The 26142-nt window shown below is 35.5% G+C and overlaps 1 protein-coding gene across 1 annotated transcript in view; it reads right to left on the reverse strand.

Moving 5' to 3' along the window:
• Positions 1–4818: 4818 nt before the first annotated feature.
• Positions 4819–26142, reverse strand: part of XPR1 (xenotropic and polytropic retrovirus receptor 1) — a 198317-nt gene continuing 176993 nt past the window's right edge. The window contains exons 12-15 of the mRNA XM_082616569.1: positions 19340–19506; positions 15999–16138; positions 9632–9853; positions 4819–6991 (exon numbers count right to left, since the gene is read on the reverse strand). Coding sequence (XP_082472695.1) covers positions 6931–6991; positions 9632–9853; positions 15999–16138; positions 19340–19506 — 590 coding nt within the window. The 3' untranslated portion in view covers positions 4819–6930. The remainder of the gene's footprint in view (positions 6992–9631; positions 9854–15998; positions 16139–19339; positions 19507–26142) is intronic.

A 26142-nucleotide genomic window follows, 5' to 3' on the forward strand; every position in this document is an offset into this window, starting at 1 on the left:
TGAGCCTGTGTGCGTCCGGAGCCTGTGCTCCACAATGGGAGAGGCCACAGCAGTGAGAGGCCCATGTACCGCAAAAAAAAAAAAAAAATTTAAAAAATTAAAAAATACTATAGTGTATTTATATGCCTATAGGTATACAAATGTTGAGCATGTATTATTATCATCAGATTATAGAAAGGGCTGTTGAGTATCCAGTGATTCACATATATTCACAGCTTATCTTTTTTTAAAAATTATTAAAAAAAAATTTTTTTTTTGGTCTGCATTGGGTCTTCGTTGCTGCACGCTGGGTTTCTCTAGTTGCAGCAAGCGGGGGCTACTCTTAGTTGCGGTGCATGGGCTTCTCATTGTGGTGGCTTCTTTTGTTGCGGAGCAGGGCTCTAGGTACGTGGGCTTCAGTAGTTGCAGCACACAGGCTCAGTAGTTGTGGCTCGCGGGCTCTAGAGTGCAGGATCAGTAGTTGTGGAGCACAGGCTTAGTTGCTCCATGGCATGTGGGATCTTCCCAGACCAGGGATCGAACCCATGTCCCCTGCATTGGCAGGCATAGTCTTAACCACTGCACCACCAGGGAAGTCCCTCATAGCTTATCTTGACTTTAACCTGGTAACTGCACATTATCATGTTAGCCTAGATAGAAACATAGTAAGAATAGAACTTGTGATATTAAAATAAAATGAAAAGGCTTTTTGGTTTAGTCAATAAAATACTTTTCTCTTTCCATTTTGAGTATACGCATCCTAGGGTCAGTTAAATTTCATAACTTTTCCTAGAGATATAAGGAGTAATAACTGATCCAGGAATTCCACAGAAAATTCTATGTTCCCATACAGGGTCTGGGTATGCAGTGATAACAGGTGTCCGGATCACCAAGATACAACTGAACAGGTCATTTCATCTGGTATTTGAGATTCTTTGTGTGAGTTAAAAAAAAAAAAAGACCTGTTGCATCAATCCATTGCTTTAGAGTCACACTTCATATATTACATAAAGAAAAAAGGCCATTTAAGATTATTTTTCCATTTAGTAAGAGTTAAAAAAAATGTTCACCCTTGAAGTCTGTTTGCCCTAAACCCTTATACAAGTTAGTCCTAAGAGGAATCATGTTCAGGATCCAAGAAACCCAGAGAGAAAAAGAGCCACATAAACCATTCGCCAGTGACAAAGGAGTCAGCAAACTGTTGGAAAACAGAGAAAGCTTGTAATAATGAAAAAAGGACAGAGTTTTTTTAACCAATCACTTGTTTTCTTTTAAAAACACATAACCACATTAACTTTTTGTTTTATACAACCATCTACAAACTATAAAACAGTACCACATTGTGCATTTAACCTACTTTCAAGAAGGGAACTCCACACTTCGTAAGAATTCTACCCATGTAAGAAAGAAGGAAAAAGGAGACAGGTAATAGCATAGTCACAGATACAACATGAGTCCAAGCAAGCATCAATTCTTTGACGTCACCTTTTCCATTTACCGGAGTGGAGAGAGTAAGAAAGAAAGCAAGGGAGAAAAAAGAGGGAAAGCAGCACCCACAGAGGACTAATCACATTCCATAGTTACTTTTGACAACTATAGTTCAGAGTTTCATAGGATAGTATCATTTGACCAACACAACATGGTGGGGGGGGGTGAAGGAAACATGAGTAGAGGGAGAGGATTCAAAAAGACAGGTACCTTTTACACCCTATTGCCCTCCTAAATACTCTTCATGGATACAAGCTTCTGTGTTAATCTGGAAAAGAGCAAGATATTAATCTTCACAATGTGATAAAGCTTAAGAGTTCTGCTCTTTTTGCAAACGTGAGTGGCTCACAATTTCACTTTACAGTTCAAAAGAATAACAACATCATGCTCATTCAGGATTCCCCACAATCTTCCTCCCTATTCCCATCACGCTGGTGTTGCTACAGGACCATCAGGGAAGTGTGGGTAGGGACTTCAGAGATAATGATAAAGGGATAGTGAGATGGAATCCTCGCTCTTTTTTATTAGTCCACATCTTCCTGGTAGTAAGTCTTCCCTCTGATGTGTGGTGGTCCAGAGGAAAGGGCATAGGAAGAACTAAGGTAATATGGTAGAAGTAACTGGTTTGAAGGTATACAAGGTATACAAGATGAGACTGTGTAATTAGCAGACACACTGAAGGCAAACAGTTGGTTATTTGATTGTCCTCCTTAGGTTGATGGCACCATAAAAAAACAAAAACAAAAACAAACAAACAAAACTGAAGGTGGCTTTGATTTAATAATAAAATAAACCAAAGGTCTGCTACAAGGAAGCATGCTTTAGATGAAAAGCAGTATAATGATTTTCTTCTCTTCAGGGGAAACTCTCATCTTGTCCCTCTGACTTCCTCTTCCACAGTGAGTAAGCAAATTCCTTCTGGAAGGTTGTTTTTAAGGGGCAACTCAGTATCAGAGTTTTGCTAATTCATACCAGAAAGGCATTATGAGGCATTCCCATCAGGAGGCTCCTCTCCATTCCCAGGCAAACTTCTCATATCATTTAAACTAAGCTCTTCCAAATCTAATGAAATGCTTTTCTTTCCAATATTTGGTGAGTAGTGTGGCTTAATGCTGGTTGAATTAATGGTTTGTAGCATTGGCCAGCACAACTTTCTTATGCTCTAATATAATCAACTCTATCCCACATTACCACTGTGCTCTGACATTGTATAGACTGAAAATACAATGCAGAGAGTTAGCTTTTAAGATTTACTATCAAGACTGATACCTGAAATGCAGAAATGAAGTGTTTAAGTAATTTACAAAATCTCTTTAATTTTCCTTGCTTCAGCTAATCATCCAAAGCAAGAAATAAAAGTTAGATGTGTCATAAAATGAATTAAGCTCATAAATTTGATTTACTCTTTACCTAACTTTTCCTGAAGTTCTACTAGAACTTCTACTGTCTTAACCTAGTGACACTGATCTTATTTATTGTTGGCTTTTAAAATTAGATTTGTTAAAAGTATGGTGATTTTGTAGTTGAGAGAGCCTTAGATTCAACATAACTTTTTTCAATCTGAGAAGCTATCTTAATTTTAAAAATTTCAATGTTGTATAGCAAGAAGTACTTATTTTTTTGAGCTAGAAAATTTCATGCAAACTATTACAGAAAACAATAATCTGAAATTTGTTTACCAAATAAAGTGCAATCACTTCAGAGAAACCTAAGTTTTTGAGTAAAATAATGCCATGGATAGTTATTTTCTAAATTACTTTTCTTAGACTAAGAAATTTTTCTAGTCATTGCTTAGAAAATTGCACTTGGGGCATAAAGAACTATTTCCTGAATAAAGCAAAGTAGTGGAGAAAGATGGTAGGAAAACAAAGGCAGGTCTCTTACCAGCTGTATAACCACTGAAAGGAGAGACAGCAAGGCATTGTCACCTCCATGCCATCAAGCTCATATACTTTCCTAACTGCCCGGCTGCCAAGGTCCAACATCCTTTTGCTCTTCTCTGCTATCTCCACAATTATTTCTCTTCAACTAAGTGTCTGTTAATCTGATGCCTGTATGCTCAGTAATAGGCTACTTTTTTCTATGCTTAACTTGCCTTAGTTAAGAAAGGATGAACTGCTTTCTCTAGTTATCATGACTGTACTTTGGTCAAATCATGGTAGAAGGATACCATATAGCAACAAGTTACTTCTAGTAAAATCTGTTAAAATCTTAGAACTCTTACGTTGAGAATATTGGGATGTCATAAATCCTAGGGGCTGGGATTCTTTAAGGGTTCATACATGTTACTGCTGAGGTGATTGGCATTCTCCTCTCACATCATTGCTTCTGAATCTGAAGTTAAGCAGGTTTCTTAAGGAGAAAAATGTCTGATGCCGGAAAAGAAAGATGCACATAGGTTTTCAACATCTTTCCAATCTTAGAAATAACTATTATAACCTAATTAATGATGACTTAATGTTTGATCATTTTATTATCTCTCTGTATTGGTATGAAATCCTCAATTACTCCATTTTAATAGTATAGGCAGCCTTAATAATAGGTGCATATTTGTGCATAGAAAATAAGCCACTTTTGTCTTTTACTTTCTCTACACAAATCAATGCTTTCCATACTTTCATAAAATGAAAAAGGAATTTTATTCTTTTTTTAATATGTCCTTTTCATTCATTTGGGGAGTATTTTAACTGATATCAAATTGAGTGATTCTCAAATAAAGTAAAACTAGAATTTCTAAACCTAAAATCAGATGAAGTTTTACCTTTGGTTAGATTGCTGCTCCTTTAAAATGACTCTGTGATATTCATTTCCTAAGAGTTCTATTGAGAGTTTCAGCGTACAAGAAGCTCCAATAAAATTTTAGGTAGGATATAGCATTCACAACGGCTAGGGCATACAGAACTTAGGAGAGAAAAATGCACAATGCCTTTTTTAGAGGAAAAAAATTAAATATATATTCTGTCTCCCAAACCATTTTCTCCTGATGAGGAAAAGCCCTCTTTTCTCTTTACAGCTTTAAGAGGAACATAAAGCTGTTGTGTTTAAATACATATTTGAGTAACTGTCATAGTAAGCTGAAAGTTACATAAGCCTTATCATTCTTGAATAGACTATGCTGATAGGATGAACATCAGAAAATGAATACATTCTAACATTGTATTACCTATGAAAAAATAATACTGATTAGGGCCTAGAATCATAATAGTTGAAGAAAGACCAAATTGGTCATAGGATACACTGAAGTAAAAACACTGGAGAATTCAAATACCAGAAGTCAACTGTAAGATTTTATGTGTGTCACTATATAGGTTTACTAGTAAGAATGAAGTTGACAACTCAAATTGCTTTGGATACGCATTAGTACCACCAATTTTATTTGTACAGGAAATGACTGGTCCACTGGACTTATCTATGTAATTCAGGAATAATTACTGCTACTTTTTGACAGACCAGTGATATTTCCCCCATAGTTTTAAAGTACAAAACCAGAATAGTTAGAAAAAAATCCCAAGTATAAATAACTCAACCTTTAAACTATTAAGGGTCACTAAATTGTTACCACTGATTATTATAAATGATTCAATTTATTTAAACTAAAAAAAAAAAAAACCCAAAATTAAACTTCTCTTCTTCAGTTTTGGGCCAAGGAACATGCTTGGCAAAACAAAAAAAGCAATAAATGCCACAAGGTTTTATGATTTTTCAGAAAAAAAAAATCTCGATTCAGGAAGGGAACAGATTTGGGGAACTTGTCAAGAATAAAGATGAAAAAAACCACCTCCTTTAAAAAGAAACTATTTGTCAGTTAATTGGCAGAATTTTGGTAGTAACAGGAACTTTAATTAATCTACTGGAATTATGACAGGGATGAGTAAAGACTTGTGATACATGGGAGAAGAGCTGATGACAAAAGGGTATACTAAGGGGTAGTAACCATATGTTTTTAATACTAAGTGATAATACTAAATTTAATGCCAACCACATTCAAGAAAGTAAAATCCCTTATGGCTTTTGGGCTTATCTGGATGACTTAGGAAATAGGAAAGAAATTAGACAAAGAAGTGAAAATGAGCATTATGTACAGACCATGATAGTCCGAAATTTCTAAGAAATACTTTTTGTGTATAACCAAGTTCAAGCCCCCCAAATTTTAAAAGCAGTTTTTCTATCATATGAGGGGCATGAAATCCAATGTTCATCCTTTAAAACTGCTGGGAGAAATGGCTGCCAAGGTCTGTTTTATCACTGTAATGTAAAAGAGGAAGGATAATTTGTTCTATGCTCTCAAAAGCATGGTTTCCCCAAGACAGACTTTTAATTTGATCAAATTCTGGCTAAAGTAAGAGGGCCCAGAAGAAAAACTATCCAATGAGGGTGTAGAGAGTCTCTGAAATAGCTCTGTCTTCTAATTCTGAGTTAGTAAAGGCTGTACTTCAATTACCCTACATGCTGAAGCTTAATAAGGCATAACTTCAGTTGTTATGGTTGGAATATGGGCAAATGTATTCCACATCTGTTCCTATAAAGAAAAAAGTACCAGAGCTCTTAAAGAAATTTCAACTGGTTGTGTGGAAGTGTGTGGATGCTTTGTTATGAGAGACATGCTCAGGATTCTAAAGCAGCAGCAACTTAAAAAATTAGTAATAAAACTTTGGCTTAAAATTAAAAAGAAAGGAAAGAAAAAGTCAAACTGGTGCAAGTTGTCTCATGAAAGAGGTATTGTGGACTAAACCCTCATATATGCTGTCCAACATTAGTTTCCCCTGTCTTCTTTCACTGTTATCACCTTCATTGTACAGGAGTTATATCATTCTTTTATGGTTAAGTTTCATAAATAATGAGAAAACCATATGTAACAAATACATCATATTTCCCACCCACCCAGTAACCCTCCCCAAAATAAGAAAAGTTACATCAAATTAAAAAGTAGCTTCGTGAATGAAGGTACTGCTCTAAGTTGCACTTTCCCTGCAAGTGCGGCCAGTGCTTTTGCGCTGGGTATGAAGGAAAGGAAAAAATTCTCCACATAAACAGACAAAAAATTTAAAAACCAATGTCCGGTTTCAACCAGTCAAAACCGGGCCAAGCGGAAGCCGAGATATCTCGGTACCGTCCCATCAGAGGGTTCTTGCAATGCTTGTTCTTCATCCTGACAGGTATCTGTGTCCTTGTGATTGTAAACAATCCATAAGATACTATGTTTTTGTTCCTTAAAATGTCCTCTGATTGGCAAAATGAAGTAAATATTTGTTTTAAAAGTAGAAAATGAAAATTAAACCAGAAGAAAAGAAAAGAAACACAGTGAGCTTGTTTGGAGTCCATAGGATCCGATCTGGAAGAGCTCGGAAAATGTGTTATATGTCTTCTCCTGTTTTCGGCTGGAAAGGTACTAGAGGTTGCGTTGGTCGAGGAAAGAACTGTAGAGTAGGAAAACCAAGGACGTTAATCTAGACTTCAGAGGATTCAAGTGTTAGCTTCATCATCTGTGTCTTCTATCAATACCTTAGTGTCACGAGCCTTGGATCTAGTGGTAATAAGAGGGAAAAAATTACTTAGTCCATTACTAAAATACAAACACATGCAAAGTATCAGGTACATTTCCAATCTTACTACCGTTAAAAATACCAGGCACAGGCACCACACACTGTTGGACACCAGATGGACTGTTCCTGGAGTTTCATATTCAATTGCAGGTGTTACTGGAAAAACACTAAGAAACTAGATTGCAACCAGAGGAAGGAAACAAAAACAATGCCAGGTCATGTGCAATGGAGGGACTTTGATTTTATGATGTATCTCTTTAACCTCTTTGAGTGACAATTTTAATCTCTGTAAAGCAGGAATACTAATACCTATTTTACAAAATACTGCTTTCACCTCATGGAGACAGTATGAATATCAAGTGAGAAAATGGATAAAAACAAATCAGTAAAGCACTACACAAATATAAGGAATTACGATGAGGATGATAGAAGAATCATTTGAGGTACACATGAAAAACCAGGAGAGCTGGCCAGCAGGTGATAAGACCTAAGGAGAGACATGACAGTTGTCTTCAAACAGTTAACAAAGTATACATAGAAGAGGCAGAAAACTAAGTTATGTTAGAAAGCCCAATCAGGATCAACTGGTTGAAACTATGGTGAAGCATATTTCAACATAAGCTATCTACAACAAAAACTATCCAACAATAAAAGCAGGTGCCTCGTATAGTTATAAACTTCACTATCACTGATGACTGTCAATCAGCATAAGATGACCAACTATTTAGGATATTGTAAAAGACATTCCTGCATGGGATGAAAAATGGGATTAGATAATGTCAAAATGTTCTGCAACTCACAAGCCCCATGAGGTTGAAGTGGGTATTATTATTATTACTCGACAGAGGTGAAAATAGACATTCAAAAAGTTAAGGATGTGCTAAAGGTTGCATGAGTCACAAAGTCAGTACTCAATCTCAGAACTTCTTATTTTAGATTCCCTGCTCTCTCCGTTACATATAACCTGCTCCATTGTTCTATGTCTTCCTCTGGTGGCAATCTAGTATCCCAGCGTTCTTCCACTGAACACCTGAAATTGAACATAAAGATCTATTGCCAAAGAGCTTCCTTGTTTCTGAAGCAAAAAGAGTGTTTGTTTAGGCTGCCCTCTGCTGGTAACTAACAAGGATTAGACTTTCCAATTTAGGAGCTCAATGATACAACCACCCACAGCACCACCTTCTAGCCCTTTGTGGCCCTTATCTTGCTGACTCCACCAGCCTCCACATCCCCTCCTCTTGCTTCTTCAAACTCTGCTTCCTGCTATATATAATAATATCATGCTTTGTTTTGATGTTCTTCCTGCTGACCTCCCTGACCATTCCTTTTCCTGCCCCTTTTGTTGGTTCTTTTTTTCTCTTGCCTGTGTTTGTTCCCTAAGATTCAGTTCCTTGCTCTGTTTTTCTTTTCTCTACCTTCTCCTCTTCAGAGAACTTCTAAATTCTATCTAAAGCTCAGGCAATTTCTACTCTGCGCCCCTGTGGGTTATTAACACCTCCTATTTTTTTTTTTTACTTCCTTTAAAATGTTTCCTTATTTTCTTTTTAGTCCTATTGTAAGCATCCTAATTCAAGTCTTTAATGTTCCATACTTAAGAATACTGCAATAGTCTTTTAGCTGAGCTGGCCTTGAGTTTTCCCTTTCCCAATATATGTTGCACAGTGCCATTAAAACTTATGAAAATATTACTTTCATAATGTCATTCTATGAAAAAATTCTCTGTGACTCCTTCCTGCCTACAAGATCAAGCTTGTACTTTTCAGCCTTCTACAATCATACTTCATCTATTCAGCTAAATTTTCTTACTATTTGTTACTAGTTTTAGTCACATGGCTTTTCTTTCTGCCCCTCATTTCCACCTTTATGTCTTTACTGTGCCTCTAGCCTATTCAAACACTCCTTTATCCTTTAGAAAACTGCTCATGCTCAACCTGTCTCCTCCTTCACTCCAATCCACCGTGCTATCCACTGTCTCTAAATTTCAAATGCAGCCACAATATACCCTACATTTATTGTTACTTTTAGGAATATACAAAGTAAATGACTGATAAAAATCCTGTTGTAGGTATTTAGTAAAAAAGTAAAAATAATAATAGCTTACACTTATCGAGCTCTTTCTGTGAGGAAACTGGTCTAAATCCCACGTCATAACAAATTTAATCTAACCACCACCCTATGAGCAGGACCATATTAATCCCAATTTAGAGATGAGGGATAATATAGAGAAATTAAGTGGTTTGGCCAAGATGACGTAGATGGCAAGTGGCAGAACCAGGATTCCTAAAGTTTATAACTTGGAAATGATTTTTATACAAGATACACTGAAGAGGTCAAGTAAATTATTTTCCAACAAATTTTCCCCAGTGTACTTTTAATGCCAAATTAGTAAGTATTAATTAATGTATTAACATATTAAAGACATTTTACACTATGTGTTCATTAAGACATTCTATATATAGGTTGGATCATACGGAACTGCTGTTATTGCTGGTTTTTGTGGTGAAAGATGGTTGAACGCCAGCAATTTCACCTGGTTCAACCTGATAGCTTCTTAACTTAAATGTTATCCAGTACTAAAACCTGAAGGGAATTCATCTCACAGAAGTGGAAGCTATACATACTGAGAAGCGAGGCAAGGCCGGCGCAGGGATATGCTCTGGCTATACTTCCATGGCCGATTCTTCTGGCGGTTTCGTACCCCGTCTTCCTGGTCCATCATCTGCTCTAGAAGCGTCTGATCATCTGCATTCAGAGGGGCCACAGAGATGTCCCTCACAGCACGGAATTCACCACAGTTATTCAGATGTTCATTCTCCAGGCGGAAGAAGTTCCACACAAATCGCCTTAGCAAAATGGGGTAGAATAGGCAAATTACTTATAAAATTTGAACATACTACTACTATCACCTGTAGACCTCCCAGTATAACAAGTTTCCACTCATGGAAACAAAAAAAGGAATTAAGGACTAGAATACTAAAATAAAATAGAAAAAAGATGGTGTGGTGGGGTTGGGGGGGAAGGGGACAAGAAAGGAGTAGGCAAAGGAAAGGGACTCATGGAACGCAGTTTCAGAGTACTCATTCTTTCCCTTTATTGAACAAATATTTATTGAATGCCTACAATATGACAGGAAAAGGCACTGAATGAGACAAAGCCTCTCCCTGTATAAATGTAATTTCTAATGACAGATAATAAACAAGGAAACAATTAGCTAACGGTAAGTGCTCTGAAGAAAATAAAGCAGGGCAAGGGTATAGAACATGTTTCTTTGAAGAGATGGCATCTAGCAAGGAAGCAAGTCAGGTAAAATCCTACAGAAAAGTATCCCAGGCAGAGGAAACAGCAAGCACAAAAGCTCCCAAGCTGGACAGGACTTTGGTGTGTTAAAACAACAGCAAGGTCAGTGGGGCTGGAGAGGAACAGGAAGGTTAAAATGGCAGATGAAGATGGAGAGGTAGAAAAGAAAGGGGCTTGATCCACAGAGGGCCTTATAAGCTATAGTGAAGAGTTTAGATTTTTAAGTGTGATAGAAAACAAGGAGGGTTCTGAGCTGGAGAATGATGTGATTTGTTTTAAAAAGATCATTCTATCTGCTGAACTGTGAACAGATCAAAGGAAGACAGAACACCTGAAGGAAGACCAATTAGAAGCTGCTGCAGTAGTCCAGGAAAGAGATGATGGAGACTTAGATACAGCTGGGGATAAGAGAGGTGATGAGAAGCAGACAGACTAGGGATTTATTTACGAAGATGAAGCTGACAGGACTTACTGACATGGGATGTGAGTGGTCTCAGGTTTTTGTTCTCAGTGAATGGTGACACCATTTACTAGAGATCTGGGTTGTTCCTATTAGGCCAGAGCCATTAGATATCCAAGAGGAAAATTCAGTAGCTACATGGACATGAGTTTGCAGTTCAAGAGAGTCTAGGACTATAGACAGCATAAGAACAGTATTTCAAGTCATGGGCTTAGGAATAATATAAGTGGAGGAGAGAAGATTAAAGAGGATTAAACCCTGGAGCACTCCAATATTTACAATTTGGGAAGAGGAAGAAGAACGAGTAAAGGAACTGAGACGGAACAGATAGTGAGACAGAAGAGTGTAGTTTCTGAGAAATCAAGTGAAGAAAGTGCTTTGCTGAGAGGTAAAGTAAGATAAGTACAGAGAACTAACCACTGGATTTAGATAAAGAGGATAAAGAGGCAGTATGATCTAAGAGCACAGATTCTAGGAGACTGTCTAGATTCAAATCATGGATGCTGACACTTACTAGGTGTAATAACCTTGGATGATTTACTTAACCTATGCTTCATTAGTAAGATGAGACAGTAACAGCGCCTACCTCACAAGACTGTTGTGAGGATTCACTAAGTTAATACATGTAAAGGGCTTAGAACAGTGCCAGGTACATAGAAGGCAATACATAAGTGTTTGCTATTATTATTATTGATTATTAACAAAAGCAATTTAATTTGAGTATTGGGAAAAGAAGACTTGAGACCCATGTCCCCTGCATCGGCAGGCGGACTCTCAACCACTGTGCCACCAGGGAAGCCCAATTACTTTTTTATTCTTGATTTTTTTCTCTTTAAAAAATCATCTGCGGGGCTTCCCTGGTGGCACAGTGGTTGAGAGTCTACCTGCCGATGCAGGGGACACAGGTTCGTGCCCCGGTCCGCGAAGATCCCACATGCCACGGAGCGGCTGGGCCCGTGAGCCATGGCCACTGAGCTTGCGCATCCAGAGCCTGTGCTCCGCAACGGGAGAGGCCACAACAGTGAAAGTCCCGTGTACCGCAAAAAAAAAAAAAAAAAAAAAAAAAAGTAATTGAGCTCCCTCTTTTTACTAGAAAAAAAAATTTTTTTTTAATGTCTAAAGCAGCATACATGAAAGAGAAAGAAGTATTTGGGGGGAGGCGTTATTGGTGATGGAGAATTTCAGGTCCTAAACCTAGACATCTGAGAAAGTGAAGAGGGGAAGGAGGGTTGACAAATGGTTTGGAGAGAGCACTGACAGCAACAAGTATACTGCTTCCAGATTCAATCTTATTTTATCAGGCCATCCTGATATATGTGCCCATCCTGACTCGGAGGAAAGCTATACACCTGTCTAAAAATATCTTTATTTCATCGTCATTTGTGAAAGATATTTTCACTGGGTAAAGAGTTCTAGGGTAGGGAGTTATTTTCATTCCCCACACTTAAGATACCATTTTAATGACTTCCGACATCCACTGTTGCTGTTGAGAAGTCAGCTGTCAATCTAACAGCCATTTCTTTAAAGATAATCCTTTCTTTTGGGCTGCCTTTTTTTTTTTTTTAAATAAGCATTTTAACTAAAGCACAACATAAATATATAAAAGTGTGCAAATTTTAAGTGTGCAGGTTGGTTAATTATTATAAAGTGATCACAATGTGTAATTATCACTCAGAAACAAGAAATAAAAAATTACCGTATACCTAAAGCTGCCTTTACGGCCCCCGTATGTTATCTCCTAGAGAGTTTATTGATTTACCTTTCATATTTAGCTCTGCAATCCACCTGGAATTGATTTTGCATATATTATGCAGTGGAAGTTGAGATTTATTTTTTCCCCCATATGGATATCCAGTTGACTCAATATCATTTATTAAAGAATCTTTTTTTCTCCACTGTTATATAGCCACCTTTCTCATAAATCAGGTAGTGTCAATGAATGTGTGGATCTGTTTCTGGACTCCCTATTCTATTGCAGTGGCCTATTTGTCTCTTCTTTGTCTCATCAGACACTGTCTTAATTATGGTAGTTATATAATAGGTTTTGATATTTGAGAGTGTAAGTCCTTTACTTCATTCTTTTTAGGATAGTCTTGGATATTCTTGATCCTTACTGTTACCATATAAATTCTAGAACTGGCTTGTCAATTTTCACATACATACATCTTTCATTAAATTTATTACTTTAGGTATTTGATACATTCCAGGGCTATTCAAAACAGTACGTTTTTTTAAAAATTTCATTTTCTAGTTGTTTGTGACTTTTTTAGAACATTAATTTATGTCAACCTTATATATTCATTCTAATAGCTTATTTGTAAATTCTTTTGAATTTTCTGCATATACAGTCATGTCACCAATGAATGATCATAGTTTTATTTCTTCCTTTCTAATCCTTATACTTTTTCTCTCCTCATTGCACTAGCTATACCTTCAGTATGATGTTAAATAGAAGTGGTAACAGCACGCATACTTATCTCATTCCTGATCTCCAGGGAGAACTTACAGTGTTTTACCATTAAATATGATTTTTTATTTTTTATTTTTTTTGTAGTGTTTAGTTTTTTCATAAACAGGCATTGACTTTTCTCAATGGCATTTTCTATATTTGTTGAGGGTTGTTTTCCCCTTTATTCATTAATGTGGTGAGTTACACAGATTGATTTTTAAATGTTAAATGATTTTTGAATATTACATCTTACATTCTGGGAATGAACCTAACTTGGTTGTGATGTATTATCCTTTTTATATATTGTTGGATTCATTACCCAATATTTTGTTTAGGATTTTTGCATCCCTGGACATGAGAAATATCCCTGTAGGTTCAGACATCAAAGTCATACTGGCTGCACAAAATGAACTGGGAAGTGCTCCTTTCATTGTCTCATTTCCCTAAAAGAGTTTTGTGTAAAACTGATAATATTTCCTCCTCATATATGTGGAAGAATTCCCTGCAGTTTTCTTTGTAGGAAGAATTTTAATATGGATTTATTTTCTTTACTACATATAAACCTATCAGAATTTTTATTTCCTTTTTATCGGTTTTGGTAAATTGTGTTTTGAGGAATTTGTTCACTTCACTTAAATTTCTAAATTTGTTGGCACAAAGTTGCTCATAATATTGTCATGCTCTTTTAAAAAACATCTTTAGGATTTTTGATATTTGTAATTTGTGCCTTCTTTCCTTTTTTCCTCGATCAGCGCTATTTAGACATTTTAACAATTTTATTAGTCTTTTAAAAGAACTAGCTTTGTTAATTTTCTCTATTATATGTCTGTTTTCTATTCCATTAATTTCTGTTCTTTATATTTTCTTCTACTTTTTTTGACATTTGATTTGCTATTTAAATCTTTTTTCTAATATCGAGCTGTATACTTTTCTAATATTCACATTTAAGGCTATACATTTCCCTCTAAGCATGGCTTTAGCTATATTTCACCTTTTCTTTTGTCACATTTTCAATTTCATTCTATTCAAAATATTTTAAAATTTTCATTGCAATTTCAACTTCAACCATGGGTTATTTATACCTGTGATGTTTAATTTCTAAACATTTGTGAATTTTCAGATATCTTTTTGTGATTTTACTCCTCTAAAGTTTGTTAAGACTTCCTTTACAGCCCAGAATATGGTTAATTTTGGTAAGTGTTCCATGTGTAGCATTTGTATTTAGTACTTGTTGTATGCAGTCCTCTAAATGTGTCAATTAGGTCAAGTTGGTTAACTGACTACTTGTTTATTACTGAGAAAAGTATGTTAAAATCCTTCTCTAAAATTGTAAATTTATCTACTTTTACTTTTTAGCAGTGTCAACTTTTGCTTTACATATTTTCAAGCTATGTTATTAGGTGCATACAAATTTGAATTGGCTATCACAAATGAATCTCAAAGTCTCTAGGTCTGGCAAATTTCTTTAGTGCAAAATTGGCTTTAGTGTTCTGCTTATCCTGGGATATCTGCCTTCACTTAGCGTTTGGGCTATCTTGTCAGATCACTAATGTTTTTAGGAAGATTAAAAAAACATTTTATCTGGTATTTTTATTGTTTCCACTGAGAAGGTTGGGCTGAATAACCCAGACCACTAAATTGCAAAAAATGATTCTCAAAAGATTTTAATTCTAATTCCTATTCTAAGACTTTTTACCTCCTTATTTCCACTCATGACCCTTCCAATGGAGCCTAATTCTTTCCTTTCTTTTTTTGATTTAAAAACCTTTTATTAAGTATAACACATTCAGAGAAGTGAACAAATATGATGGGCACAGCATGATGAATTTTAACAAAGTGAACCCATCATGTAACCAGCACACAGATCAAAAAACAGAACATTACTCCACCCCCCACCCCCCACCCAAGAAGGTTCTCCTGGTGCCACTTCCAGTCACTGTCCCACAAGGGCAAATACTATTTTGACTTCTAATACCATAGATGAGTTTAGCCTGCTTCTGAACTTTATAAATTTGGAATCATATAGGGACATACTCTTGTGTCTAACTTCTTTTGCTCAATATTTTGCTTTGTGAGATTAATTCATGTTGTTATTTAGCCTTTTGTTCTCATTACTGGACAGATTTGCATGTGTGCAAATACCACAATGTATCTATCCACTCTACATTGCTGGGCACTTGGGTAGTCTCCATTTTGGTCTGTTATAAATAGTATTATTGTGAACATTCTTGTACGTGGGTCTTGGTGGCCTTAGGTTAGCACTCTTGTTTACTATATACCCAGGTGTTCATGCACAGCTTTGGTAGATACTGACAAAGAGTTTTCCAAAGTGGCCGTTGTACTAGTTTCCTCCTACCTGCAGTGTATGAGAATTCCAATTGTTCCCATCATTCTACATCCTCATCAATACTTGGTGTGTCAGTATTTTTCATTTTAGCCCTCATAGGTGAGTAGCTATATCTCAAATGTAGGTTTAATTTGTATTTCCCTGGTGATTAAGCATGTTAAGAACCTTTTCGTATGTTCATTAGCCATTTGGATGTTCAAATGGAGCCCAATTCTAAAAAAGCTTCTAAGTCATCATCAGCAGTTACTTTAACTTTGTAAGAACTAATCTCTTAGTCCTTCAACCAGGATTTTCCAACTCTGAGGCTGATAAAAAGTCTGAGAAAAGTTGGAAAATTTAAGCTTTTCAAGTATAAGTTTTAATAAATTCTGATAAGTATTGAGCAACTTTTTAGGTAAAGAGAATCTTTGATAAAGCTTTCAGTAGTTTGCTTACCGGAAAACCTCAAGGGGAGCAAAGACAGTAGCAATGATGTCCCCAGAATGAGGCAACAAAGTCATGGAGGTAATTGAGATTTGGATAGTCCAAGCAAAGCGCAGGATCACATCCTCTATGATGGCACAGTAATAATAGGCCTGAGGAATAATAAGCAAATTGAGTACACTTACCATCATGTTTCTTACAAATAAGCACACCTAGCACAGTAACAAGAGTCACATATCCTACTGACAAGCACAGGTTAAAGAGTTTTATATTTTAGAAAGATTTCACCAATTTAGTTCTTTTTTCTTAAATGGTACAATATTTAAAATGAATTTTTAAATATTGTTTTACTGAATTTCAGTAATCATTTAACAAATGAACTTCATTTCCATATTGTATACCAGGCTCTCTTTTAGACCCCAGAAATACAAACCAGATGAAATCCTTGATCTGACTGAAATTATACTCTAATATGTATGTGATACACTAATGACTCAATAGTTAATAGTAGAAAATATTAGCAGATTTATTAACTCTGTTATTTGTACTTTTATTCTCAAATTGCCTTATCCTCCATCTGAAAAAATTTTGCTTTGCTTTTTGATGTCAGTAAATAAAATTAAGCTTGGATTTCACATACATAGTTAAATTTAAGGAATGTTCCATTTTCACATGAGGAAGACAGCACTTAACTAATCTTTCCAGGTACTAGTACCCAGTATTTGAGAGTCCACGCTTACCTACACAAAAGTCTTAAGTAAACAAACTGCCAACAGACCAGAACTGTAATTCACGGATTTTCTCACTATTCATATCTGGATATCTAGCTCTTTAAAAATATGTATTTAAAGGTTATGACATCTTATGGGAACTAGAACTGATATGTATTAAGCCATAGCACTTATTTAAAAAAATTTAACAAAGGAATACTAGTCATGTCAGAAGCCTATTAAACAAAAGAAATAGCAGTCCCCTTCTTGTCCCATTCTCTAGAGACAAACATTTTCAAAATTTGTAGCTATTTCTTCTATTATTTATCTTCCACATTTCTAAATAATGTGTATATATTGCTATATCTTGATTATTCAATTTTAGACATTATCCACTGCTTACTATGATGAATTTTATGAAGATTTTTAACACATTAACATATCTCCCTGTTCCCTCCCCCATCCATCCAATAGAGCGATAATGTAATTTTTGGATAAATCCACATGCAGTGAACTCATTATTAGGCCTCTCAGTAAAAGCTGCAATTTCATGTGTCTTTAAGAGCCAGTCAAGTGGATCCACATTTCACTGATGTGGGAGCTGATGTTACCAAAAACTGAAGGTCTTTTGGGAGGAATAAACTTAACTTGAGGTCAAGAGACGCAGAAAAGTTAAGTTTTAATATGGAGATAACAAAAATGCTTCCTGGACCTGGGTATGGTGCTCAATAGTATGCGTTGTTAACGCCGAGGAACTGATTTTAAGGTACATATAGCTGTGTTAATTTTTAAATGAAGTACCACTGGATTCAGCAAATAGCTTCTTCCCTTTTTAAGAAGAATAAATTTTATTCCAATATTTGCCTTTTTAAAATTGAAAGGGGTATGGTGATCCCCTAGAACATTTTTCTTATACATTTGCAAAGCATAATGTACAAAAGCATATACTTTATTTTCTAGGGTCATGAAAATATATAATAACAAAAAAACTGATTCTATTAACTAGTTTTATTACATAGAAATAAAAAAGTTAGAACTATTTAAAAGGAGGAACGAATATTTATATAAAGATATAAACAGTTCATCAAAGCAACCATTGTAATAAGAAATAAATGTATTCTCTCTCTCAGTAAGGCAAGAACAGTTCAAAGAGCAATAAGGCACATACATTTGGTGAACACAAAAGGCCATCTTTACTTGAATGCATGTCTGCTGTCTGACTTGTGCTTACTATTACTTTTTTTGATTTTCTTTTCAAATGAGACTTATAAAGATATATCTAGTATCTTGGTCATATATTCTAAATTCGCACATTGGGATTGCTACAGCTTATGTTAAAAAAAAAAAAACACCGTCAGTAAACATCTCCTTTTCTGCCTTCATTTGTTTATACAAAGTTACCCTAATATACTATTCTTCGTATTCACTCTCCTATCATTTATTTTTAATCCTCACACTTGAAAACAGCCTTCCCTAGTCACCAATTAAATACTAAACATTCACGCATTTTCAAAGTGCAATTTTGAGGTACTGGTGACATTCTGACATAGTATAAAGTATTAGTGACCCAACTTATAATCTCCTCCACATCACAGAATTTTAGGACTGGGAAAGGATCAAGAGATAATCTAGTATAATACCCTACCTTATAGAGAAGAATACACTGTAGTCTGGTTGCCTGAAATTATACAGCTAGTTAGTGAGAGAGCTGGGATTAGAATTCACTTATAAGGATTCCCAGTTCATTGTTTAATTTCTTTCAATATCTGAGTAAAGATACTCTTGGCCTTTTGACTTTTTAACTCAGCCTCTCTCATCCTTTTATTCATATATATATATATATATATATATATATATATATGATGCTAAAATAATTCCCACATAATTATCCATATATTTTTGGATTAAATTGAAACTTTAGGAAAACTGATTGAAATAAATGAAAGGAGAAGCCTTCTTGATGCACCCAAGCAAAGTCAGGCACTCCCCTTTCCTTCGTGCTTTCATAGCGCTGCTCATTCAGTCAAGTATTTATTCATTCATTCCACAAACATTAAGTCTCTGTATGCCAGGGACTATGCTGGATAGTGAGGGATATAGATACCTAAACAGGTAATTAAAATACAGTGTGACGACTGCCATAATGGAAGTTTGTATAGGGTAAAATGGGATTGGTACGAATGGCTAATTATGCTTGGAGAAATAAGAAAGGCTTCTTAGAGAAAGTAAAAAACTGACTTTTTTAAAAAGAAGGAACAAGAGTTTGCAAGGTAAACAAAGGGGAAAGAGGGCATTTGAGATGGAGGGAATTGCATGGTCAAAATAAATCATAAATGATAGTAAGTTATTTACTCCTCTATTCTAGTCTTTATCACATTGTATTACAATCTGTTTACTTATCTGTTTAGAATATAGATTAAGGCCTCCTTGAGAACCAGAATTTTACTTTGGTTTTATTTCCTATAGCATCTAGCATATAGTAAACATCTGATACATTTTTGCTGACTGAATGGATTAGTATTTTTTGGTAAGTATTTTCTCTAATTATATTAGGTTGGGATTGGGTATATATTGTAATAGGTACACCTGAGTTGTTGTTTTGTTTTTCTCTTTTAAATAAACCCAAGGACTCTTTGTACATACTTTTTGGGGGTATACAATCTCTTCCCGGAGGAAAGTGTTTTCTCCTGCATTCTTATCAAAAAGACCCCAGTCCATCTTCAGATCCCAGATGAGGGTGTAACAGGAACTGATGATACAAAAGACGATCCACAGGTAAAAGAACACTATGGTGTCTGAGTGACCTCGTTCTGAAGAAAGAAAAGGGAAAGAGAAAATTACTAGATTCAGGTAAAATTCTTCATTAAACAAAACTAATTTAAAAACAGATTATTTCTCCAGCTCCATAAGGGAAATAAGATTTTAAAAGAAATCTCCTTAGTAGGATCATTGTCTAACAAAAGTTAAACAATAAATCTGATTCTTCTGAAGTTCAAATAATTATCAAACATTCACCAAATACACAAAATTTGTACAAATGTGCATTTAGAGTTTAGAGGCTTTATGCTGAAAACATAAAATTTCAAATAACTGCAATGGAGGTTTTGAATATTACAAAAGTTGTCATTTTAGTTTTTGCCATCAGGTGGCAGCTTAGGGTCAAAGATGAAAAAAAGTTATGAAACATCAGTAATAAGGAATGTGCTGCATTTGCTTTAAGAAATTCTTGGATTGTTTTTACTTTAGAACAACATTTCCTTCATATACGTAGATCTTAATACTTATTGCGAAAGCAATCGGATAATTTTAATTCTAGGTAAAATGCCAGAAAGCAACAGATTGATGAGGAATGTATCCTTAAGAACATATATGAAAGCAAATTTCTCTCAAATCACAAAGCAAAGAATGATATGTTTGCTTTTTTTGGATGTTATTTAATGATACAAAGGCTTAATGTGACTTTATGCTGGGAACACTATAATGTAACTTTGGGTTTTATGCTGAGAACACTATAAAGTGCACTAAATCAGAATAATAAAAATAATTTGCAAAGGTAGTTACACAACCTAGTCTTTTTCACTCTCAAGTGCTCTGTATGTTCTCTATGAAACTTTTCTTTGACAAGTTTGAAAGTCATCGTGATGTTCTTTGTATTCTCTGGGTGTAGGATATAGGTATATAACTACTACTAATATGGTCCTCAATCATCAGGAAAAAAAGGTGTCATCTAATTCAAAACAAGTTTAAATTGTGGTTAGTTTCCCAAAGGCTTAGAAAGTAAAGGATGTATCATGCATTATCCATAATCCTCCTATTAAAATAAACAAGTGCTGGGAATTTCCTGGTGGTCCAGTGGTTAGAACTCGGTGCTTTCACTGCTGGGGCCCAGGTTCAATCTCTGGTCGGGGAACTAAGATCCCGCAAGCCATGGCGGCGTGGCCAAACAAACAAACAAAAAAACAAGTGCTTACTAATCATTTTTAGATAGTAAAATGTTAAGTACAGTATTATTCAAAGGCACCCCTTAGACATTTATAATCTAGTAAGTTGAAACAGCCATTTGTTATTGATGATAAATTTGAGCTCAAAATAAAATAAACAGGGGCTTCCCTGGTGGCACAGTGGTTGAGAGTCCGCCTGCTGATGCAGGGGGCACGGGTTCGTGCCCCAGTCCAGGAGGATCCCACATGCCGCAGAGCGGCTGGGCCTGTGAGCCATGGCCGCTGAGCCTGCACGTCCGGAGCCTGTGCTCCGCAAGGGGAGAGGCCACAGCAGTGAGAGGCCCGCGTACTGCAAAAAAAAAAAAAAACAAAAAAAACCCCAAAAACAAAAAAAAACACAAAGGACTATGAGAACATCAAGGAGAATGGGACTGTTTCCAGCAGTAGGAAATAAGAGGAAGTAGCATTTGAGTTATTTCTAGAAGGATAAATAGTGTTGCAAAAGTCAGGCAGATGAGGCAAGGCTATTCAATGCTAAAAGAAGATAATGAAAAGCCATGAGGGTGGGAAACTGCAAGGTATTTTTGAGAAGCTGCAAGTAATCTAAGTCTAGTGTGGGTGAAACACAGAGGATGTGAGGGAGTGGGTATGATTTGAAATGAAGCTGGAAAAGACATTTTGGGTCTGACTGTGGAATGCCTTCTTGGGCCTTAGGATTAAATCTGTATTTCAGAAAAATAATGGGTTGGCAGGTTGCTTTCATCAGAATTACTTAGTTGGTTAAAAAAGTACAGATATCTCTGAGCTCCAGTGTTGTCAGCATCAGTCTGTACCAGCTTTATGAACCGACTGTCAAATTTTCAAAAACTTTGCAAACTGATTGTTAAACATAGTCATTATTAAAAATTAAATTACATAAACTTATAATTAGCTATATTAAAAACAAAGGTAATGAAAACTCAAATTCATCACTTCCTAATTACTTTACTAAATTTTGATATTATTTATTCTTTTAGGTTATATATGTTTATATATCTATATAATGGAAATAGTATACATCTTTTTCCAACATTCCATGTTAATCATCTTAGTAGCTTGAAATTGGCTATGGTAAGCAGTCCGTATTTACACCATGGAAATCAGCAAACACTGCAAATCAGTGCTCCCATCCCCACTCCCACCCAAGAGCTAGTTTTTAAATATATACCAGCACACCACTGTTCACCTTCTTCTCCTGGAAAGTCAGTGGTAGGGAACAGAAACAAAAGTTTTAAAAATGGTCCACAATTGATTCTAATGAACAGTCAAGCTTGGATATAAACACATTTTCAGGTTTGAACTATTTTCACAAAAACTTTTCTTCATCAAGAGAAAATTGGGTTAATATTTATATTATAGCATTGTGCCATATGAATTATAATTTAAAAGGTCTAACAAAATATTTACTTATTATCTAGGTTTAGTTGGATGTGCTCTAACATACCTGTTCACTTCATTCTATACACAGATATAGAATCTAGCTGAGTTGTATTGTTCAATAATTAGCATCATGGTTGCATTCAAAAAAATTCCATAACTCATCTACTAAGGTTTGCAAAGAATAAAGCAAATTTAGCAACATAATAAAATTCACTCTTGTCGTATTTTCAAAACAAGATCAACACAGAGATAAAGACCTAAAAGGAATTGATAATGACACTAAAAGTAATGTGCTAATTTTGTTATTTCTTCTAGATTTTAAAACAAGTTCTATCCTCAGAATATAATTCTTAAAATGGGACAATGGGCTAAACTGCCTTCCTCTAAGCCCATATTATTTCTATGAAATTGCTATGAAACATATACAAGGACTTACTGACTTAAAAAATATATTTTAACAGAATATTTTATAATAAGTAATTTTTATCTTATGAACTTTTTCAAACAATGATTAACATGCACCTGGTCCACATATGTTACATTTTGGTCTTTTTAAAATTACTACCCTACTTGATCATTTCCATCTCCCAAATGAGGAGTGCTTCTCCCTGAAATCATCTGCCTTCATTGGTATTCAGAGGTTGTATCAGGAAGATATTATCACTTTAGGCAAGCAATTACATCTAATTCTCTGTTGGCTAACTCTGGTAGCCCACTTTAGTAACGTTCAGAATCACAGAAAATCAAGTCATTGGTATTCTACACTAAGCTTCTATTACACACCGGCCATGTTAGAAGCGTAATTAATACCAGACAAATGTATGGTAATTGGTATCTAGTGAATCTAAAACAAATAAAATAAGCTTCCTAGAGTTTTGTACCCATTAACCATCATAGGAAGGATAAAGCAAAATAATATGTTGGGAAAATATAAATAAAATAAATTAAAAAAAAAAAGGGGCTTCCCTGGTGGCGCAGTGGTTGAGAATCTGCCTGCTAATGCAGGGCACACAGGTTCGAGCCCTGGTCAGGGAGTTTCCCACATGCCGCGGAGCAACTAGGCCCATGAGCCGCAACTACTGAGCCTGTGCGTCTGGAGCCTGTGCTCCGCAACAAGAGAGGCCGCGATAGTGAGAGGCCCACACACTGCAATGAAGAGTGGCCCAGAAAAACCAGAAAAATTACATATGGACATCATTGTGAGTCATATTTCAGGAAGGATATTTTAAATATGAAAAAGTGGCACTGTGTAAAAACAAAGTGAACAGTTTTCTTTCAACCAAAACCTTTCTACTCTGGTAAGAGTTTACCAGGTTTTAATCTGAAATTAAATAAGGAAACAAATAAAACAGACTGGGGACACTGTTTTCAAAGCCCAAACCTATATAAGTAAGCTGAGTTATGAGTGAGTTTGGCTATCAATTTATCCTAGGACAGGCAAGACAGGCGTTATATTCCCATTTTACAGTTAAGGAAGCTGAAGTTCAGCGAGACAGTCAGTAAGTGGAAAGATAACTGTATTTGAAGTCACAAGATCTGGGTTTGAATCCAGACTCTGCCTCTTTCCAACTCTGTGATTATAGAAAATTCATAATCTTAAAATGATTGAGACAAAAATGGAAATCATTAGGCCTAAGGATAAATGAGGAAACTAGTAATAGGAATCTTTAACCAAGGAACTTTTTTTGTACTAGACAGCACTGTTTCTTTAAGTCCATCTCAACTTGAAATAATAGTTCCATAAAACTATTAAGTAACATTAGAAATACTTCTAAGGTATGTGGAAAACAGAATTTAAAAAGTATACACATATTATTATTTCAGACTGTATATAACTTTATGTTTATAGAAATACAGAGGCAGCTATCCCTGATGAGGAAAGTAAGATTATTAAAGGGATTCATTTTAACTTTATGTATTTATGTATTATTTGAATTTTGTTTTTACAGCCATATATACATATCCATGTTTTATTTGTATAATTAAACTAAAAGAAAAAGGAAGAAAGTGGGCTAAAGAAAACAGTTACCATCAGGGTGATGATATTTTATAAATGATTTAAACAAGAGTTTAATGTTGCTATATTGTTTTTATAATAAAAAAGTACACAGGAATTCATTTATTCATTCAACAAATGCTTACTGAGTGTCTACTACTATAAGCTATGTTATTTATTATATAGTTATAATACTTAAGATCAGCTGCAAAGAAAAATCTGTTTACTTCTACATTCAACAAACATGTGCTGAACGTCTACCAGGTAACCAGGTATATTTTAGAGAACAGAAGGGTACTGAAGAACTATTAAGGACTAAGTGTGAAAGAGGAGAGATGTAAAATAAACAAAAGCACAACGTGAAAGTGCAACTATGGAACTGTGCATACAGGAGGAATCAACAGGTTAGGCTTTCAGGACGGGAACAGCCAGGAAAGGCTTCCTGGAGGGGGTGCTACTTGAGCTGAGTCTTAAAAGTTAACAGTCTTGAGTTAAACAGGTTTCTGAGGCAGAGAGAGCCATATCAAAGTATAGAAACCATTCATTCAACAAATGAACACCTACTTACTATATGCCAGATATTATTCTAGATACCAGGTACACAGTAGTGAATCTTATTCACCAATGGGCAAATTTCCTACCCTAATGAAGCTTACTACTTAGTTGGGGTAAACAATTATCAGATATACAAGTAAACATGACAATTTCAGACAGTGAAAAGTGTCAAGAAGGAATCAGAACATGGGGACTTCCCTGGTGGCACAGTGGTTAAGAATCCACCTGCCAATGCAGGGGACACGGGTTCGAGTCCTGGTCTGGGAAGATACCACATGACACGGAGCAGCTAAGCCTGTGCATGACAACTACTGAGCCTGCGCTCTAGAGCCTGTGAGCCACAACTACTGAACCCGTGTGCCACAACTACTGAAGCCTGCGTGCCTGTAGCCTGTGCTCTGCAACAAGAGAAGACACCACCACACTGCAATGAAGAGTAGCCCCTGCTCGCCACAACTAGAGAAAGCATGCAAGCAGCAACGAAGACCCAATGCAGCCAAAAATAAATAAATAAATACATTACAAAAAGAAAAGAAAACGGAACATGGTGACATGAGTGAGACTAGCAGAATTCCTTTAGAGAGTGTTCAGGCAGAGAAGGTCTCTAAGTTGATATCTGAGTAATGAGAAGGAGCCAGCTACATGAAAATCTGGAGGAAGACTTACATATATAATATTACATTTTCTAGTAACCATAATTTAAGAGGTAAAAAGAAGGAGGTAAAATTAATTTTAATAATATATTTTGTTAATCTAATATATCTAAAATGTTATTTTAATGTATAATTAATGTATATAATAAATTATTATATAAAGTCATTGTGGCTATTAGAATAGAGACAGTGAGGAAAGGCAGAGTACTGTTTTGAGATACAGGAATGAGAAAAGGAAACAGATTAGACCAGGTGGCTTACTGAGATAAGGAAAGCCTTTTTAGGGTGACAGACTGTTGAGCGTATATATAGGTTGAAGGGAAGGGGCCAGTAGTGACGAAGAGATTGAAGATTTAGGAACGAAAAGAGGTGACTGCCAGAGCAAGATCCTGAAAGAGACAGGAGGAAATGAGGTCAGATCACTAAGGTGGGAAACCTTGTCCCCAAGTCTGGGAAAAATACGGTGAGAATGGATTTGGATTAAGTAAGTATGTATATAGGTAGAAGATAGCTGAAGGAAAATGACTCCTGATAGGTTCAAGTTTTTCAGGGTATAGGAGACAAAGGCAGTCTGTAAAATAAAGAGGGAAAGACTGAGTTGGAGGTTTTGAGAAAAGCAATGAGAGTTATCATGAAAACCCTTTTCAAGTTAATACCTTTTTCTGAGATGACAAAAATTTAATAATAAAAGTTAGCAAAGGACAAATTAACACGTGTAAGTATAGAAAGAGGGTAATATCTCCTTCCTATGATATTTTTTAATAAAACATTTTGTTTGTGCTTATACTATCTTTTATTATGATATAAACATACTTTTTCTCTCTTTCCTATAAGACTGTACCCTATCTAGCATTTTAAAAAGAATTTAACTTTACAATGGAG

This window comes from Mesoplodon mirus (assembly GCF_964341445.2).
Source record: "Mesoplodon mirus genome assembly, chromosome: 3".
Lineage (NCBI taxonomy): Eukaryota > Metazoa > Chordata > Mammalia > Artiodactyla > Ziphiidae > Mesoplodon > Mesoplodon mirus.